At 45.9% G+C, this 20,328-nt stretch overlaps 1 protein-coding gene across 2 annotated transcripts in view; it reads right to left on the bottom strand.

Moving 5' to 3' along the window:
* The window catches only part of DNAJC3 (DnaJ heat shock protein family (Hsp40) member C3), a 534,981-nt gene that overhangs the window by 167,379 nt on the left and 347,274 nt on the right, over positions 1-20,328 (bottom strand). For both annotated transcript variants that reach the window (XM_069640694.1, XM_069640695.1), the window contains exons 8-9: positions 9,764-9,869; positions 8,685-8,805 (exon numbers count right to left, since the gene is read on the bottom strand). In XM_069640694.1, the coding sequence (XP_069496795.1) occupies positions 8,685-8,805; positions 9,764-9,869 (227 nt within the window). The remainder of the gene's footprint in view (positions 1-8,684; positions 8,806-9,763; positions 9,870-20,328) is intronic.

Below are 20,328 nucleotides of genomic sequence, written 5' to 3'. Positions count from 1 at the left end.
GAGTTCATTGTTTTTTTAGTATTTGGGGGCAGGTGTGTAGTTAATTTATTCTTTCCTGCTGTTTCGGGGGTCGATATCCAATCCAGTTCACTTATTTTTCTAAGTATTTTCTTTGGGTAATTAGTGTTTCTTCGTCGACCTGTATTTGCTCCAACACTCTGATGGTCTCGTCTTTCCAGTTTGTGAGACGTTTGCTGGTGTTCCGTTCTATTTCTTGATTTACCGGGTTGTAGATTGAGAAAGGTTCCGCCATCTGACATTTCCTGTATAGCATTAGTGTAGATTTTATCACTGTACTTTTAAGGGATGGTAATCTCAGCTCTTGGCGGATCGATCGCTCCCGGGGTGGAGTTTGGTAGCATCAGCACTTTACTCCAAAATTTTGTCTCCATTTTTGACCAGATATTAGACGGTAGATTGATCATTGCATCACCTCCATATTTTAACTTAGACATCACCTTTTTCTTGTAGAATTCTAGTACTGGCATTAATGAGTATCTGCCAAACTTTTTGTCTATGGCCTTGGCTTGAGCTGCCATTTGGTTGACTTTGGCCATTAAAGCTGCTTGCATCGCTTTGTCCTGTTTTGAGGAATCCAGTATGACTCCCAGGTATTTGAACTCAAAAACTCTTTCGATCGATGGTTTAGTCGTGGTTTTTCTTTTTTTTCTGGTAGATGCTTCAAGTGTCAGGAATTTTTTTTTTTACATTGATTTCCAGTTTGTTTTTTTGCATATAACTTTGTAGGTTTGTTAATTGACGCTGTAGTCCTATTGGCGTGTGGTCCAATAGGACCAGGTTGTCTGCATAGAGAAGCCTCGTTATGGGAGTTTTGCAAATTTTCGGTGGGAATGATCGTATTGCTGTGTCTTCGTCGTTTATGTCACCGATAAATGCCAGGAAAAGCGCCTGCGCCAGCGGGCAACCTTGTTTCACGCCTCGTGCTGTTGCAATTGGAGACGACAAAAGACTGTTTTGATCCAGACGAATACACATGTTGGTTTCAGTATATAAGGCCTTAATAGGGTTCAGTAGGGCGGCTGGGCAATCCCAGGCTTCCAATTTTGCCCAGAGGCTCAACCAGTCTATACGGTCGAAGGCCTGAGTGAGATCAATGAAAGCGACAAAGATTCTTGCACCTCCTAGCACTTTGTTTTTCAGCACATTAAGTATCAATATATTAGCCGCCGTGCCCATGTTTTTCTTGAATCCTGTTTGGAAGGGGTCATTGCAGGGGGCGTTCGACACCCAGATCTTGAAGCGGTCAAGAAGCAGTGAACCAAACACTTTCCCCATCACATCAAGCAACGCAATTGGTCTGTAGTTTGCTGGGTCCTTTTTGTCTCCTTTCTTAAAAATTGGTACCACTGTTGCCGATTTCCATGAGGGCGGTATAGTTTTTAGGTCCGAGCATCTTCAAAAGATTTTACTCAAGAGGCTGGCCCACTCCTTTGGGTTTGTTTTTAGATGCACGTTTGTGACCCCGTCCGGTCCTGGCGCTCGTCAATTTTTCAAACCGATGAGCTTTAATCGGATTTCCTCTGGGTCGTCCACCCTTACCCATGGGACAGGTTTGTGGCTTGTTGATGCCCTTGTTGGAGTTGTTGGAGCAAGGTACATGTTTAAGGGGTGTTTTGTCCATGTTATCTCTCCAATCTCAATTATTATGGAGTTTTCTTGTACTTCGTAGGTCGCTCTCAAGGTGTTCCAAAATTCACTCGTATTTCTGCCACTTATCGTTTTTAGAATGTTTTCTGAATCTTGTTGGTAGAGATTCAGTCGGTAGCCTTTCACCCATGATTTGTAATGTTTTGTTGCCTCTTCCGCTTCTTTTACTGCCGCTGATGTTGCGATTGATTTCGCTCTACGCTGAACTTTGCTCATGGCGTTTCTCAACCAATGTCTTATGAAACACGTGTCTTGGCGCGTTTCCGCCAGTCTTTTTTGACGTTGACGTCTTTTTGTATTTCGTCAGGAGAGGAGTGTAATCAGTTTTATTTCCGCCGTTTGTCTCTGACATAGAACTGAATCTGTTTTCTAAGTCTGCGATAGACTCTCGATAGCTTTAATCAATTTCCCTGTACGTTGGTCGTTATGTGAAAGTCCATATGGTCATCAGGAGGCATTGGGACACCCAGGTTGTTGACAAAGGGTTGTGGTCGCTGGCACTTACTCCTGTTATTTCAAAGGATTTGGTTATGGCCAGAATCGGTTTGGTCACAAAGATATAGTCTATCGTCGCTTTGGATTCTTTTCTTTCCCACGATGGAGGACGCTTTGAGTGTGGAAAAGCTTCATGCAGGTTGTGTAGGTTTCTCGAATCCATCAATTGGGACCATAGTTTGCCCCTCTGTTCGCCTGTCGAGCTGAAGGCCTGGTTCCCCCGCCCCCGAGTCAGCTGTGTTCACATAGGTGGCGTTCAGATCCCCACAAATCAGGAAGTAGTTTACCAGGTTATCTGCAAGCGCCTCATCTATCGCAGCCTCTATTTTTTCTAAGAAAACCATTGTTTCCGTTGCGGCTGGGTTCCAGTAGGCGTTGGCTATTATTAATGTAGATTTTTCATACCCGGCCTTGTTGTTTGCTTGGCGATTCCATGAAACCGTGACCATCAGTATCATTAAGTTACTGATCAGGGTTTCTTCCCGTTTGATCCCGCATTCATTTTTGCAGGCGATCAATAACCCAGATGAAGGTCTTCCTAAGCGCCCTTGTTTGGCCGGGGCCAGGATGAGGTCAAAGCCCCTCATTGAGGGTGGTTCAGTCAGCCAAGTCTCCTGCAAGCATATTAGGTCATATGACCCCAGATCCATGAGGCTGGTGGCTAATAGGTGAGTGTGGCCTCTCGTATTCCACAAGCACATCTTTATCAACCAGTTTTGATGGTTGAAACGAGGTCTTTCCTGAGGAATGTGCTCGTCTCTAGTGCATTGCTATCTTTGCTTTTTTTCCGTCAGGGCTTTTGGCGACCATGATCAAATCCATTTCATTGGCTCACATTTTTTTACTGGTTCGCACTCCATATTTTTGTTTCGGTCCACTTGTGGACTAATGCTCCTGCCTCTGTTGATCTTTCTTGTGTCTTTTATTTCTGTTGGACTGTCGTAGTTGCTGTTTTCTTTAAAAGTTAACAACTTCGCCCTCAGTCTCTTTTCAGGCTCCCGTTCCTTTGCTTTTGTTGTGGTGCTTGTGTAGTTTGTCTTAGATTGGGTTTTCTGTATTTGCTGTTTGCAGAGCTTTGGATCTTGCTTTCCCTTGTGCATGTTGTCTTTCGTTCTTTCTGGTGTTTTTTTCCCCTCAGTGCAGGTTGCAGAGGACACTTAACTCATAACCCATAACCCATATCTTCTAGTTCAGTTTTGCTGTTTGCGATGAGGTTTTAGCCTAAGCATCTTTATGGCTTGGCTCTACCACTAACAGCTCTTCTGATTTGATGTATCTCAGATTTCAAATATACTTGAAGTTTTAGCACCGAGCTTCTGTTCAATGTCATCTCACCTCTGTTATCTTTGACTTGTGTCAACTTGATTAGGCATTTCGCTTTGTCCACTTTTCTTGGTTTTTGATTGTACATTTGCGACTTGGTTCTATAACGGAAGCTCATTTCCTCTGAGTCCCTTGATGAACGAACACGTTTCTTCTCAACATTTCCAGGTCTATTCTCAGATTTACTGTGCGGCCGTGTTGGCGATTGCCTTCTGTAGCTATGTCTGTTTCTCACTAGCTCCTCCTGGTGATGCTTCGTTTTATCTCTCAGTCTCCTGTCCAGTTTTTCATTTACATAATCCTTCTGCTGGGAGTTGGAGCGCGTTTGCACTTTCTAAAGCTGTCTAGGAGCCCTCTTGTCCAGGGATCTTGATCAGACCCTTTTTCTTTCTTTTTTTGTTTCATTCATCATCTGTTTTAGAATTAGCCCTCTTGATATTCCTGGGGACCGGATATCTTTTTTGTTTTGACTTTTTTCTTTGCCCACGGATTGTTTCACAGAATTCTCACTGCTCTCGACCTTCTTCCTCGGCAAGGACTCTGTTTTACTGTTTTTCCTGCTGTTTTGTGGATTTGGTGTTTCAATGATTCTGTCCAAATTTGCAACCGTCGGCACCTCTTCTGTGAGGTGTTGACTCAAATTCATCAGTTCCTCGTTTTCGAGAAAGTAATTTGTTGTTATTGGAGATACGCTGTTATTTCTTTTTTCTAACCTTTCTTGCTTTTTCATTTGTTGTAGGTTCCTTTCACTGTTTCCCGTTTGTACTGGTCCTGTTTGAGTCACTGGGCGCGAAAAACAGTTTGAAGATGCCTTCTGCCGTTTGAGTTCCGGCTTTGTTTAGGCTTGGTGAAATTGTCTTTTTCGGTTTTGATGGCAAATCCGTTTTCCCTACTTGCGACTCAGTATAAGCCCTCTTGTTTATGGGCTCATTTGCTTTTTTATTTGATGTTAAATCAATCATGGTGATGGTTTGTGTCCCTATTGTTTTTCCCACCAGAGTTTGTTTGTTTTCTTGCCGCTTCATTTGTTGGCTTGGAGTCGTTGCACCCTCGTTGGTGTTCAAAGTATTTGTTGTCCTTGCTTCTAGGGCCATTATATAGGCCTCTAAGCAAATGACTTTGCTATACAACATCGCTTGTATACTTGTATGATCTTTCAGTGAATCTGCGATGGCTTCATAAAGCTTCATGAATGGTGATAATGCAATATTTACCTATGACATGATGGAAAGTAAATCCATCTTTTTGGTCGGTGGGTCCGCTGGGCTTGCCGATTGTGGTTGGGTGGAAGATCCCCTAGTTGGTGAATCATTCACAGTTATTGTCGTGTTTGCCCATTGACTTCCTATTGGCTTTGTAATTTCTAGTGAATTGTGCCGTGGTTTCGTGGCTGTGCCCTGATTTAGTTAATTCATGTGATGCACCGATTGAGAATCTTCGATGACTGACTTTTCCGCTATCATACTGGACTGCCTTGTAGATGTTTGCCGGTCCCTAGGCTTTGCCTCAGCCCGATAGGTTGTTTTTCCAGGTGTTGACTGTCCTCTAACTGTCGGTCATTTTTTATCATTCTGTGCGGATAAAGCCGGTTCTCCCATTGGTAATAATTTGTCTGATGTTGAATGGGGGAATCTTTTGTTTCTTTCTGGTAACTGGCTGCTCGAAACGTCCGTTTCGTCCATAATGTGCCTCTTTTCCTGGGGGTTATCATTTTCGTTTTGGATAACTGAAGGTTCATCTCCTGTTACAGGCTCTTTATCGGGATTCACCCTGTCTTCACTTTTGCTCGAGTCGTTCTCCGGCATCAGAATAAGCTGTTGTTCTGGGAATTCTTGTGGTGTTGTTGGGAAAGATGCCAAATTGGATTGCTCCCTGTCGGTCCTTTCTTCTTGGTTTCGCTGCTTAGGTGACTCCTTACTCTCCTCTGCAACAGAGTCTTTCTTGAAGGTCAGCTTTCCACTCTTCGCATTTTGGCAAAAGGCAGGCATTCGTTTAGGGCTTCCAGTATCTCCAAGTCCGATAGTTCCATGGGGAATTTTCCATTCAAAGATCTTTGAGTGTCTTGTGCCATGAAATAGTTTCTTACAGAATTTTTAGCTGCCCCTCCCTCCCATCGTTTTCTCGGTTTTTCTTTAGCTTTATCCACAGTTGTTTGTTGTGTATGTTGTATTTGTTTTGACTTTTGCCAGGACTTGGTCGTTTTGCATCCTTTCTTGCTGTTTTGAATAGTACAGCTTTTATGATCAGTTTTAGTCATGACCGCTGTTCTCAGTCTCTTCTTCGGATTGTTCATTTTGCTAGTCTGTTCAGACGTTTCAGTGAGTTTCTGAGACTCTTTGAGTGCCGAGTTCTCGTCGCTTCTGCGTGGAACAAGGCCTCCACCTGAACCAGCACTAGCAGGCCAGGCGGAAGCGACTGGGGCATAACCAGATCTTGTAGACCCTCCCCGGCCCGGCTCTCACCTGGCGGCGGCGTAGTCTCCTTATCTGTCGTTGCCGCTCCTTCGCCGATCCGCTCGCTCTCGTCAACCCCCCGCCCCGCCCCTTCAACCCACACAAGCGGCAGCCCTCCTCCGAGAGCTGCCGGCGTGGGGCTCGACGCACCTTCGTGCGCTGCGCAGCGGGAGGCCAGGGAAGATTCGACCGCCAGAGCGAGCAGCCCGGATCTCTCGTACTCCTCGTCCTCACCACCCTGCCTCACCGGCTCCTCCCCGCTGTCCCACGCGGATGGTGGCCCTCTGCCCGGAGCCGCCGGCGCGGGGCCCAGGGCGTGCACCACCACCGCGCGGGGAGAAGGCAGGGTCAGTCCACACTCCGCGGGAGAAGCCGGAACCGGATCCGGGGACAGTGCTCACCGAGGCCGACACGGCAGCAGGTACAGGTTGACGTTGTTGGTGATGTTGTGCGCTGTCCGATGAGGAGAGCATCTGATGATTTTTATGTTTTACTGCTTCCGTTAGAAGGGTCCGATCCTTATGCCTGGTGTGTTGGCCTATACCCTCCATTGTAACCAGTTCATTGGAGGTTCGAGGCTCCATATTTGTGCGCCTATTTGTCCTGTATGGGGTTATTAGAGACTGTTCCCTTAAAGCAGTTGCCTGATGTATTTGGCCAGGTTTCTGCACCGATTTTGCGCTTCTCAGGAGCCAACCTTCCTCTTCTTCTTTAGAGGAGTCAATTAAGTCAATGTCTCTGTTCGCTCTGGCAGCCCTGACAGCCATGACTGCAGGACTGCCACTCGTCATCCGCTCCGCGGGTGGATAGATGGAGGTTTTATACAGGTCCTCCCACACAGGTCAGCTCAATGGAAATGAGAGAGACTCTGACAGCACTGCAGGACTGCCACTCGTCGTTCCTCTCCGCAGGTGGACGTTTTATACAGGTCCTCCCACACAGGTCAGCTCAATGGAAATGAGAGAGACTCTGACAGCACTGCAGGACTGCCACTCGTCATCCACTCCGCGTAGTAGGACATTCAAAACCACCGCCCCCCCTCCCTTTCCGACACAAACACCCCTGCGCCACACACCAGAGAACGGACTAACAACAGAGCTATTTACCTGACATGTCCCAGGACAAGGATCAGGCAAAGTCAGGCAATTGATCAGAATCGCACACACCGGACGGCCCTTTCCCTTCCCCACAGGGATAAAAGGTGGAGCAAGAGAGCACAGTACGAGCAAGGCAGACCGCACGACGAGACAGCTATCCAGACCTGGCAGTTCAAGGCAGCAAACATTGAGAGGCTGACGAAAAGAGATGGGACCTTGCCCTCTTTGACAAGGCTCCACGAAACCTGTGCTGAAAAAAAATCGTAAGGCGGAGGACAATAGCCCAAGTGTGCTGCAGCAGATGTCAACGGTACACAGAGCGTATTGACGCTGATAAGCCAGAGCAAGGGGGACTCTTGTTTCCGTGGTTCAGGCCTTGACTCCAGAAAGGAGGAATACCAAGCGGCTCATCACAGTCGGTGAGATGAGGGGAGAGCCGATAAGGACCGGGCTGTGGTGAATGAAAGTCACAAAGTGGCAAAGAGAAAAAAGCATAAAGAAATCACATTGTAAAGGGGAGACCAGCTGGAAAAGGGCAATCACCACATGGGTGCTGCTCCAAGGAACTCTGGTCAGTCCCGGTCTGAGTGAAACTACAGATACTAGAAGGCCGTAGGAGAGCTGCCAAGATAGGTCGAAGTGGTCATACAGGTGTTCAAGGAAAATCCCTGTACAGATGAAAGACTTTGACCTAAGACCTCTGAGAAAGCAAGGGAAGTGAATACCGCAAACATTGAAAATGAACGTGAATGTGAAGTTGGCAAGAGTGAACCCGGAAGAGGGACGCTAATGATAAGTGGGTAAGTCTAAAGTCCTAAGAAACATTGTGTTGAAAAGAGTGAACCCGATCGAGGGATGTCCACTGGAACGGTTTAAAATGACATTAAGATTTGTGAAGGAAGGAAGAGCCATAGAGAACCCGGTGGAGGGAAGCTGAAAGTAAAGAGGGGTCAGTGCCCGGAAGAGATGGACCCAGGGGTAACAAATCCTCACCCTAAGTGAAACCAAGAAACAAGCTTTCATTTTGTTGAAGGAACTTTTTGTTTGTTATTTGAATATGTCAGGCCTTTGAAGGCAAGAGACTTTCAAGAGAAATGAGACTTGGCCATCGACGGTACGGATAGCTGCAAGTGGAACTGTGATCTCGTGCTGGGGAGCTCGAGTGTACTGTGCTCCAAGATCCAGTCTTACACAGTGCTCAAAACTGAGGGAGGGAGTCCCATGCTACTGCATCCTCACATTATTTGTGAACACTTCCTTTTTTTTTAAAAAACATCCCACACCCTTTTTGTATTAGTTGTAAGGTTTGGCAATAGGTTTCTTAGTACAGACCCTTTTTAATTTGATGTAATGCCACTAGGACTATCTAATTTTCATTTGATGGTCGACGTATGCTCCCACCTTAGATTTAGGTTTAGATTAGGCGTTTTTCCAACCTGCATACAGTTTAACAAACACCCTTGAACTGTGATCACTTGTGTCTGTCTTCACTGTTGCCACCATGAGTTCCTTACAGAGGCCATCACCACTTGGCATAATTTCCCTTGCCCAATTTAGGACCTATGATTGACCTCAGTTGTTTGGGGTAAATTATCCCACAATAATGCGCCTTCCAACACTATACAGCGCCTAATATTTAGACACTCACCGTCCTCGTATTGCTCCTCTAGTAAATAAGCTTCAGCCCGGGCCGTCAGAGCTCTCACATGAGTGGGCTGAAGCTGCAGAAATTCTGTGCAGACCTTTATAGCCTCGGCAGCTTGTTGGCTCTGCAAGGAAAAAAACAATGTTAAAATAATAGCAACTACACTAATGGTAATTTAAAACAGCAAAAATATTCCGAAAGTACTAAAAGAAAAGGACAATTTAAATAACCAAGACAAGAAAAAAAAGTGCAAAATAGAGCACGAATGCCTGCGTTTCATTTATATTACAAATAAAGGTGATTAAGGTTTTGTCAAATCATTTCAAACCTAAGTAATGTCATTCTTCATGTGTTAAAAAAGAAATATTTTAGGTTACACATGTCTGTAAAGTAATTTTCTAAATACGGGGTGGTTCTTTCTTTACAAACCTTTTAAAATCCTCTTTTGAACCACCAGTGTAGCTTACAGAAAAAAAATCCTATTCGAGTTAGTCAAGGTTTCATCAAACTTAGTATTGTGTCATAATCTGTGCTGGGACCTGATTATGGATATTTGTGTTAGGATGGTCTGGTGATGTCACTGACATTCTAGGTGGGGTGTTGTTGTGGTGATGTTACTGGGACTCTGGGTGGAATGTGGATGTATGTTTGGAGTGCTGGGTTCTACTGTTGTCAGTTGGACCGAATGTGCTGGGCTGGATGGATGTCCCAGTGCTTTCTCTACTTGTGAGCAAGAGAAATAAACCTACATGTAAACTACTTACCTTCTGGTGTTCCGGATTGGGAAGGAGGCTTAGTTTACCACATATTGACATCATAGATGCATCGTTAGATGTATGATTTAGGATTCCATGAATGTGCTGTGTTATGCATTTCCATTAGCTTGTTAATCTGCAGCAATATCAAAACATAGGAGGTGGGTTCCTATATGACTTAAACCTAAAATTCGACGTCTTCTTTGGTGACCAATGACAGTCATAAATAATTTTATTTTTGATCAAATATTAGTCTTGATCAGCTGAAGAGTCCAAGAATTATGAAAAGTAGTCATGTGCACTTCAGAAATAAAGAAAGCGCTTTACCTTTGACAAACAGTGGCAGACTCGCTCCTTAACAAGCTCAGAGTAATACGAAACATTTGGCTCGGTTTTTGTGATTGACTCATATTTGTTGATAGCATCTGCGTAACTAGAAAGAGAATTCAGGAATTAAAGAAAGCAGTAAATATATTGATAAAATAATATCAATACTGGTTAAAACTCATAACACTCTTCTCACAAAGGAAAGGTTAAAGCAGAAGCACAAGACCACCAAAAATAGATTTAGCTCTTTAGACCCTACCACATGTGCAAAGTCACTGACCGTCACTCTGAAGCTCAACCCTACCTGCTCCCATAGAATAACATGGGGACGATCATCGTTAATAAAATGTGATGCACTGTTTTCTGATGAATGATGTGTACTGTGGTCTTTTCACCCATTTACTTTCAAAATAGTCAGCAAATTAATTAACTTAAGACCAAACTGAGCTTTCGGTCTGAATTAACTGTTGTGACCTCTTCAAGCATCAACAAACGCCTCACATTCTGAGTTTTCAATGAAATGTAAGTTTATACTTCAAGCAGACAGGACCTGCACGTTCATATGAACAAAGGTGGATTTCAACATCCCAGAGTTAAAAAAGCAGGGGACTTAAATAAATAAGAGGGAGGTAGCATTTATCTAGAGATTTTATTTAAGCAGGCCACCCCTCTGAGAACTAGATTACCTCTTCACTGCTTGTCCCCATTATGCCAACACTCCTACTGGAAAGCAAATGTATCCAGCAAACAACCTGAATTTCCACTTTGTTAGTTTAGAAAGAATTGACCATCTTAACTGTTTTAGGATAAGTGCTCACTCAGAGAAGGGGACCGAGGTTGGCATCACATCATGGAAGGAGACACAGACGACAGGTTCAAAGTTGAACAATATTTGATTAAAGAAAATGTCCGGCTGGATTAAGGCTCAACTTGTCCTATACTAAGGTGGGATTTCCCTACCTAAAGAAACTAAGGACATCAGTGTCAGTAAGTTCAACATAAAAACAGTCTGTGACCAGATCCCATATTTGCCCTCACAACTAATACCAAATAATGTGTAGGGACATCAACGATAACTTAAATAGTGTTCTCAACAAAGTTCTGAGCGACTTTCGGCTCCAACTTATTATTCAGCCTTCTCTCCCACATGTCAATAAGTTCACTAAACAGTTCAATCTCTCCTCCTTTTAGCATTAGATGAAATACAGTTTTATAAAGGTCACAAAGCCCTTCCCCAGGTTCAACATAGTTCCAAGGTAACAGAGTTCCAGGATCTCAAAACCTTTCCCAAACTTAGGGTTAAAGGAAATAGACTGGAAGCTTTTGTCTTTCAGCTAAACTTTCATAATTCAGGGTCCCTTCCCCAAGTCTGATGGTTATCATTCTTTGCTTTCCTGTTTTCACCACAGCGAACTTCCTTGTTGGCATAGTGAAGCTCTCTGGTCAAGGTGCAGTTTCAGACCACACAGTCCACCCATTACAGGTCACAGAACCAGGAACTTTCAGGCTTCTTTCAAAGTTCCATATGTGATTCACCAAACAGTTTCATAAAGTGCAGCTTCACAACGATCACATTTATTTCTTAAAGCCTATAGTTTAGGTTTCTTGTTGGTTTTAAATGAATTGTTCATCAATGGTGGTTCAGCTGATTTCATTGCATTCAGAAAAACAGTTGATTTGTTTATAAATATTGCCTTTGTGCAATTCAATATCTCTTTGCTTCCGTTTTCCAATTCTGTATACCAATAAAGACCAGCTAACTTGTTTTGCCCAATTTAGTATTCAATAATTGTAGCTATGGCTTAGTTCATTAAATCTGGTATTCACTGTATCTATATTCATTGTGATATTCAAAATAGAAGCAACTTGGTTCGTTTAATTCAGTACGAAGTTATTTTCACTTGTTTCATTTAGTTTGTTATTCAATATAAGTCACTTTATCTATTTTCATTCAGTTTGGTATTGGTGAGCAGGTGCAAGCGGATCTAGGTCACCTGGCCTAAGCACCACCCACCTTCTTAGCCTTGCCACTTCCATTCTGCTCTTAACGCTTAGATCAAGGGCGTCTCTCAACCGGACATCCGTACCAAAGGGCAGATGAAGAAAAGAGCATTTCCTGTTCGGGCCTGTTCAGACCAGGAGGACCCAGGGCCAGAACCCCTGCTCAGACAGCAAGGAAGCAGGCACCAACATGTTTTTTCTCCCTCTTCCACCACAGGCCATCCCCACCATCATCAGGCAACGCCAGCATCAAATTCTCAGGTGCTGGGTTGAAGACAGGTTTTCCGTGGCACAGTAAGTTGTGCATTTGTAAAGCTTTTATTCTCGCACCGCTGCGCGTCTCTGCCCGATCCCACCCTCCCTTAGTCCCTGGTTGCTTCCTTGTTTGTTGGCCCTCCCCTCTACCCCTCTCCACCTCCCTCCCTCCCTCCCTCCCACTGCGCTCCCATTGGTTGGCGGGCCCTTTAAATTGGCCACTCAAGGCACCCCCTGCTGTTGCAGCCCCCTCAGCCAAGGACCAGCGGCTAAGGACAGCTCCAGGGGTGTCTGCCGTGTCCGCTTTGGTCGCACCTAGCCTGCAGCTGGTGACCTGCTGCACTGATCTGATAAGTCGGATCTGGGTGTGTTGTATTGTGTTGTGTTGTGCTCAAATACTTAGCCCACAACTTGGCGTGCACAATGTGGCTGCGTGCGCTCCCTTGCTTCTTTAACCGCATGCGCTCCCTCGTATCGTAGGTCCCTGCATCCTATTCCATTCCCCCCTCCTGCGTTTCCCTTGCTTTCTCTCGCATCTCAGCCCTTCTCTCTTCGATCTATTGTGTACTATTCTGACACTGTCTCATGCTCCACTGTTTTTTTGGCATTACTTTGCATTGCGTGCATTCTTCTTCTAGGTTCCTGTTGTGCTCTGTGCGGTGTTGACTGGATTGACTTTGTGTTTGCACTCTACGGTTCTTGATATTGTGTTGCTATCCACGGTTTGTGGCATCACATTGCAATTGCCTGCATTCTTCACTTCTAGGTTCCCTGTTGTGCTCTTTTCTTTCTGATGGTTCTGTACTGCATCTGATTTGTAGGTCCTTTGTTATGCCCCCCCTCCCTTTCGTGTGTCCCAAAGTGCCTCCCTCCGATCTTGCCCCTCTACACCCCTTGGCGACCTCCCCTCTCACCTGCCTGGGCTTAACCCCCTCCCACCTCCCCCCTCTTTTCCCCTTGCACCCACTATGGTGCTCTCAGTCTCACCTATCTTTTCTAACTGCTTTTCTATCAACTATCCTGTACTTCTCAATGAGTCTGTCAGGAAGACGCTCAAAAGAGACACCATGGGCTCCAATCCCTGCCTCCCTATCACGATACCTATACCTGTGCTTCCTCCAGTCAGACCCTTACCAACATACTCTATCGTTCCCGGTCCAGGACAATGGTCTCTGTTCCCTCTCCTTTTTCCTCTTCTCCAATTAATGTTGGTACCCAATGGTAAGCCCTCCAGGCCCCCTTCCACTCCTCTAAAACCATTATTAATGTCTACTTAAATGACACTGTCTTGGTCCTGGGCTCTCATGCCAATCTTCTCCTCTTTGATAGACGCATCCCACGCCTTATCAACTTCCTTTCCTCTCCTAATATCCAGTCTTACTCCTCTGCTGCCTCATCAGCATCCCCTGCTGCTTCTCTGGCCACCCAGTTGCCTCACTCTTCTGGCACTCTTCTCCCTGTCCGACTACCCTGCCTTCTCTTCCTTCCTCCTCAGTCACCTCCAACACTCTGCAGGGTGTACCTCTGGCCTGTGCCCCTCCTCAGAAGTCCTTCAAATGTGGCAACCTGCTCCACATCGCTACTGTCAACTCTAGTTCAGCTGTCAAACACTCCTCTGACATCTGCCGTCTCCCGGAAGAGCTTGATTTGGATGTACTCGGTCTCACTGAGACTTGGTTCGCGGCCAGATCTGTCATGGGTTTCAACACTCTTCTTCCCGATGGCTACAAGATCCTCTCCAAACCCAGAACCAACCGTCCTGGTGGAAGTGTAGCCTTGATGTTCCCAGAGTAGATCCATGCTTCAATCAATCCAATGCAGCACTACTCCTTTGAATGCCTAGTCTGCAGGCTCTCTATCTCTCCTGGCCTCTCTCTCACTGTGCCCACGATCTACAGGTCGCCCTCTTCCTAAGTGGGCAGACCTATCCTCCTTGCCTCTACCTCTCAACTCCTCCTTAGAGACTAGCATCCACCTGGATGCTACCAGCCATTCTTCAGGATTTTTTCGCAACCTCTGCGATTCTCTTGCTCTCTCTATTCTTCCCTCTGGCTCGACTCACTCTGCAGGACACACCCTGGTGTTCTGATCTCCTCAGACCTCCCCTCCTCACCACTCCTCACCACTCCTCTCTTGGAGTGATCACCTTCTCCTTTCTTCCCACCCATTTCTCTTTCCTGCAGGTCAAGATGACACCAGCACTGCCACCTGCCTTCTCGGTCATTCAACCCATGAAGCGTGTGTCAGTTGAGGCTTCTGCCGCTACTTTCTCTTCTCCTACACGTTTGGCTGACTCACACCCTGACACAGCCATCTCTAACCTTCATCACTCTATCTCTAACACACTGGTTGTCCTTGCCCCGGTCATGAGAATCTGCTTGAAGCCCAAATCCAAGTACAAGTCTTGGTACGATTCGGACCCCGCCGTCCTTAAAGGCAAGTGTAGGGCAGCACACAGGAAGAGGAGGGCATCGGGCACACCTCCTGATGAACTGGCCTGCCACTTACCCCAAATGCAGTACAGACTGTGTCCTCTCCAAGAAGAAAGCCTACATCCAAGCCCGCATCTCTGTGGCATCTAACAACTCGGCCGAACTTTTCAAAATCTGTAAGGAGCTGGACAATTTGGTTGCAGTCTCCTCCTCCTCCTCCAGCACGTCTGAGGCTGTCTCTCCTCCTTTTCCCTCGTTTCCCCTGTTCACCCCTGACGATGTTTCTAGACAAGTCTGATCGATGAAAGTCTTGTCAAAGCAGGTTCTCCTCTGCTGATCCAGAACCATCAAGGACTACATCAACACCCTTGCTCCAGCATTGGCTGATTTCTGCAACCACTCCTTTGCCACTGGAACTATCCCCTCCCCCCTTAAGCACTCTTGTGCACCCCCTTCTAAAGAAGCCCTCGGCCGATCCTTCCCCTCTGGCTAACTATCGCCCGATCTCCATCACTCCTTTCATGGGCCATCTCCCAGCTTAATCTACATACTGAATCTGTTGGTTGCATCCATGACCAGCGGTCTGGTTTCAGAGCTGCCAGAAGCATGGAAACTGCTCTTCTGAACACCCATGACAACTTGCTCTCCAATCTTGACTCCAATTTCCCTTCTGTCCTCATTCTCTTCTATCTATCCTCTGCTTTTGACCCGGTCAATCATGCCAGCCTGCTCAATCGCCTTTGCAACAACCTTGGTATTACTGATCAGGCCCTGGCATGGTTAACCTCTTTTCTCACTGACCGACCCTCTCAGGTCCAACTGGTGTCTTTCCTCTCTTCCATCTCTCTCTCCCTCTACTTGTGGTGCTTCCCAGGGGTCTAACCTCTCTACCTGGCTCGTCAACCACTACCTGGCACCTCTTGCCCACTGTATAACTACTTTCTGCTCCAATTTTCAATGTTGTGAGGAACACCCAGCTCTCTTTCAGGCTCTTCTCAGCCACCTCGGCTTCTTCTCTCATACAAGACTGTCTGGCCGCAATTCAGGAATGGTGTGCCGCCAATAATCTCTGCCTTAATGCCAGTAAGACTGAGATCCTCCTCATTGGGACACCCACTCCCTCCTTTCCTCTCCCTCTCTGGCAGCCTACTCTGGGCCCGCTTCCTGCTCCTTCCTGTGAGGCTAAGAACCTCGGTGTGATCTTCGACTCCACCCTCTCCTTCTCTCCTCACATCTGACGTCACTAAGAAGTCAAACTATCAGCTGCACCTCCTCAGAGGTATTCTTCATTTACTCACTTTCCCCCAGAAGATTACGGTCTCCAGAACTCTGGTCCTCTCTAGACTGAACTATTGCAACAGCCTCTTTCTAAATTGTCCTGGCTTTACTCTTCAACCTTTACAACTTAGCCAGAATAGGACTGCAACACTTGTCCTTGGCCTCAAGGCCAGGGATCGTATCTCTTCAGCTCTGAAATCTCTTCACTGACTCCCTGTGGCGGCAAGGATCAAGTTCAAGACCCTCTGCATCGTCCACAAGGCTTTCTGGGGCCTGGGACTGCTCTAGCTCCAACTTTCTCTTCCAAAACATCTTTCTTCTCAAGCTCTCTGCTCATCCACCTCCAAATCTGAGGGTCAGACGCTTCTCCAAGGAGAGAGTTTGGGGCAGATCTATCTCCTCGGCTGGGGCCTCCCCCTGGAACAGCCTCCCTGCCTTTATCAAACTTGACCAGAACCACCTCCGGTTACGGAAGCAACTCAAAACCTTCCTTTTCGCTTCCTCTCCCCTGCTGATGCACCCGACTGCTCAGCGCACTGGTCACCCACCCTCTGAAGCCGGACCCAGGCTCCTGCATGTCCAGTTGCCCTCACACAGCCTCTGGGCTACCCATCACTCAAGGGCCTGTATTTGCAACCCTACTGTCCCTTCTCTCTGCATGAGCCACCTGCTGGCTCCACTTGAGAGTTAACTTCACTTCCCCCTTCCTGTCCCCCGCACATGCGATCTGAATGACACAAGGCCTAGTAAGATAATTATTTTGTCCTCCCTTTGTCCCCCCCTTGTCTTGTCGCACCTAGAAATACTTGTTTACAGGCGTGTTATAAATGCCATATCATATCATATTCAATTAACATAATTCAGCTTATTCATTTGACCGCTAATGTTTGTTCGGTCCTCTGTGAGCACCCCGGGTTGTTTAAGTGTCCCAGACACTTACCAAGTCTCAGCGGCTTCAGCTTCCTTCTCCCTTCTTCCGAAGGACAGACAAGTTGCTGGGCGCTTTACATCACACTCGCCGGCTGTTCTGTAGAGCTTCCCCTTTCAGCAGCGCTTGCTGCCCACCTTCCCATCTGTGGAACCTCCAATCAGCATTCAACATCCAGCGGGATTCCCACGGCTTCTTGTAGCATTCAGGCATCTCAGCTGCTGGTCCCGCACGGCTTCCATGCTTGTCGTCCAGCTCCTGCTCTTGCTCTTGCTCTGGTTCTCTCCTGCAGCTCCACCTTTTATACACCTGTGCTTTACTCACAGGCTGCCGGTGTAGATTAAGGGTTTGCCTTGCCGGACCACAAATAAACCAATTAGTGGGACATGCCTGATCTTCAGGCCTCTTCCTCGTCCCAGTATTTGAATGGGTATTGAAGGTATACTTCATAGCTCCTAACTCCTAGCTGTTTCTTCCTCGTCTCAGACCTGTCAAGCAATTTAAAGGGGGAGAGAAGAGGAACACTTGTATAATGACCCATAAAGGGTAGGGGGGGGGGGGGAGATCAGGTTGGTTATCCTGAGTATAAGGGGGATATCATGTCTCACCTAAAGGTACCTCAGTCCCAATCCCCAAGTGTCCTCCACCCAGGTGATCCTCCCTCACTTGACCACCCCCCGGGTCAGGATCCAATAGCGATGACCTTTCCCTGGCCAACTGTACAGAGGATTCCAGCGGAGTAGGAGTGACAATACCCTCAGGTTTCTCACAGGACACATGGAACAACTTTTGCAAAGATTAACCCACATTTCCTGAATATGGACAGCAATGGATAATTGTTTTGTTGCTTCCTCCTCCTGCCCCGTGATTAAACTTACTAAGGAATTTCACTTCCTCATTTCTTATTTGATACTAGCTCTATCTGTTGGATGATGTGCCATAACTCACTACCATATAAGAACAAAACTGCATTTTATAAACACATTTCATCTTTCAAAAATCCCTGCACAACTTCAAACATTCCTCTTTGCCCATGTGATTACGTATGGAAACCACAAGAAAGTCTGATCCGTGATATATGAAAGAGCTTTGCCACAAAAGTGCAAGTATTCACTAATTTTGACTAAGCAATATATCCTGTAGTGCTTTCAGATATATACACCCAGATTATCAGGGGGAAGTCTGTCCAGCTTCTTAGCTTGCACTTTTACCTGCTAGGAGTATGGTGTCCATCATTAAGAAAATGTTTCCTGGCAGAAAATCATAAAATGGAACTCAAGATTGTCTGTTGTCATCATATACAGTTGTCAGGCCATGCTAGAGGTCCGATTACTCAACTACTCCTCGCAGCAAGAAATGGTGGGCACCAGGTGCAGGTCTGGAGGTACTTCCAGATGCCTCTGCATTACTACAAATGGTGTGGTGGAGATGAACTTGCGAGAAAGGTATATTTGTTAAAGGGCTTCTGGAGAATCTTGGAGATCTGGCAAAAACTCCTTGATTCTATCTGGAGAGAACCAAGACTTGACATGCCCAATGAGGCACTAGGTCACTGGACTTCTGAATGTCTGAAATGGCTGCAGGACCGGCCATCTGGGCAGAATGGACAAAGGAGGTTATAAACTTTTTCTGACCTATGTAATGCTGTGCTGGAATCGAATGAGAGTTGTGGGCTTATTCTTTAAGAAGGTATGTATTATCAGGCCATAGGGTGAGGAGCAGTGGGGTCATAATGCAAGAAGTTACCCACAACATAGATCCAGAAGAACAATCCACTGACACTTCACAGAGAAGCAGCTGCGCAATAAACATCAGCCCAACCCGGGATTGCAATACACCAAGTCTGCCTAAAACACAGACAGGCATGGATCATTAAGAAATGCAGTAGCCAACTGGCACTGCAAAGGTTTGACTGCACCTTCAGCAACCTTGAGTTGATAAAAGATTTGAAGACATCCAATTACTTACCTACCAGTAACTATATTGATCTTCACTTTTCAATATCCTATGTTACTTGTGATCCCCTGGACCATCGCAAACCAGTGGATCTCACAAGCCACACCCCCTGCCTTGATAAAGCCCCTTTTAGTCAAAACACAGGTTTTCTGTTGTGTCCTTTAAATATTGCTCGATTTTGTGTTGTTGAAGATTGTAAAAATAACCTGGCACAGGCCTGGCCTGCCAAAGGCATAACACGATTGTGAATATGAAATGTACCATCACCTATTGACAAATAAAACACTGCATACAATTCTTAGACAAACACTGCATGTGCAAAGTTGCCTTTGGTCCTTCTTTACCTAATAGATCCAGCTACAATTTCACCCTTTACAATGTAAACATGTCAGACATTCCAATAGAGGTGGGTGGGAAAATGAAGAACAGAGGTGCACATATGTTTGTAGCAGACCAGGTCAGGCTGCCATCCTTCAACGCTTGTGATCTTTGAGGCCCCACTTCTTGGATTTTTATTTCAAGATTGTATCTTGTGGCTCTGCAATGAAACGGAGGCCTGCAAGGATTCATTCCCAAACTATGTTCATGTGCTTGCATACCATACAAAACATGAGGCAGCAGAACACTTCAGACAAACCTGTATAGAGTTAAAAGTAATTCTTTCTTGCAAGAGCTGGCTGAATAGACAAAATTATCCACGGCCAGGAAAGCAGTTGGTATGGCAACCTGTGAATTGTGCCGCGTTTTAAAGACAGACATTAAACATTTCTTAGGAGGATACATTATCCATTCTGTAATTATTGGACAGCAGAGAGCCTTGTGCAATAATTAGTATTGAAGCAGAAAAGCCATTTGAATGGATGGGTTGAAAGTACACCTTGTTTAGGTTTGATATTGCCCTCACTAACACTCTTAGGATCCCAGTACATGGCAACATTTGGCACAGATGGCGGTCGATGGTTTGTCATCTGAAACACAAAACTGCATAGTGGTATGCGTCCTGGTTGCAACCCCCGCCCCCGTTCCTCCCCTCGTCAGCATATCTTTTAAATCTAGCAATGGAAATGCTCGGTGTTGCAATTCATGCATGTGAAGAGATCCCACGCTCAAATACAGGGATTGCACATCCAAGGTCTTGCTTTATACTGACAATCACTTGGTTATGATCTCCTCCCCTGAGAACTTTGTCCGGGCTCTATTTGATCTGCTGCTTTCTGAGGGATTTCGTATTTCAAAGCGACCAAACATTTTCTCTTCCGACACATGGCCCTTTTCAGGGACCTGGCTACAAAGTGGGAGGAGAGGCTTTACAAATCTATATTGGGACAGATGGGATGCTATGGGTGTTTGACAGGATAACATAACATTGGTCTTAAGTGCAGGATGGACTGGAAACAATTGAGAAAACATAACCCTTAAGATGTGTGGCAAGATTCACAGTATCAATATGCCTCTTCTGCCAAGAGCGTTTCAGCATGGCTCAGCCCGCCCTAACAAATTATAGCATTTTTGGGGATCCTGATGTTAGGAAATACCACTATGCTTCTCCCTTCTCTGGCTGGCTGAAGTAGCAGACTCTAGACCAGGCTGGGTCATGTGTAGAGTCAGAAGAAGAACGCAGGAGTTTTCCCCTTTTCTTTAATAAAAGTAACAGTAAGGTGGAAAACCGAAGTCTAACTCTACCTAGACCGAGGATGTTCGCTATTTAACACAAT

This window comes from Ambystoma mexicanum, chromosome 7q (genome assembly GCF_040938575.1).
Source record: "Ambystoma mexicanum isolate Mex_15411 chromosome 7q, UKY_AmexF1_1, whole genome shotgun sequence".
NCBI lineage: Eukaryota > Metazoa > Chordata > Amphibia > Caudata > Ambystomatidae > Ambystoma > Ambystoma mexicanum.
The sequence above is the reverse complement of the archived record's forward strand: the minus strand, read 5'-3'. Positions and strand labels throughout refer to the sequence as shown.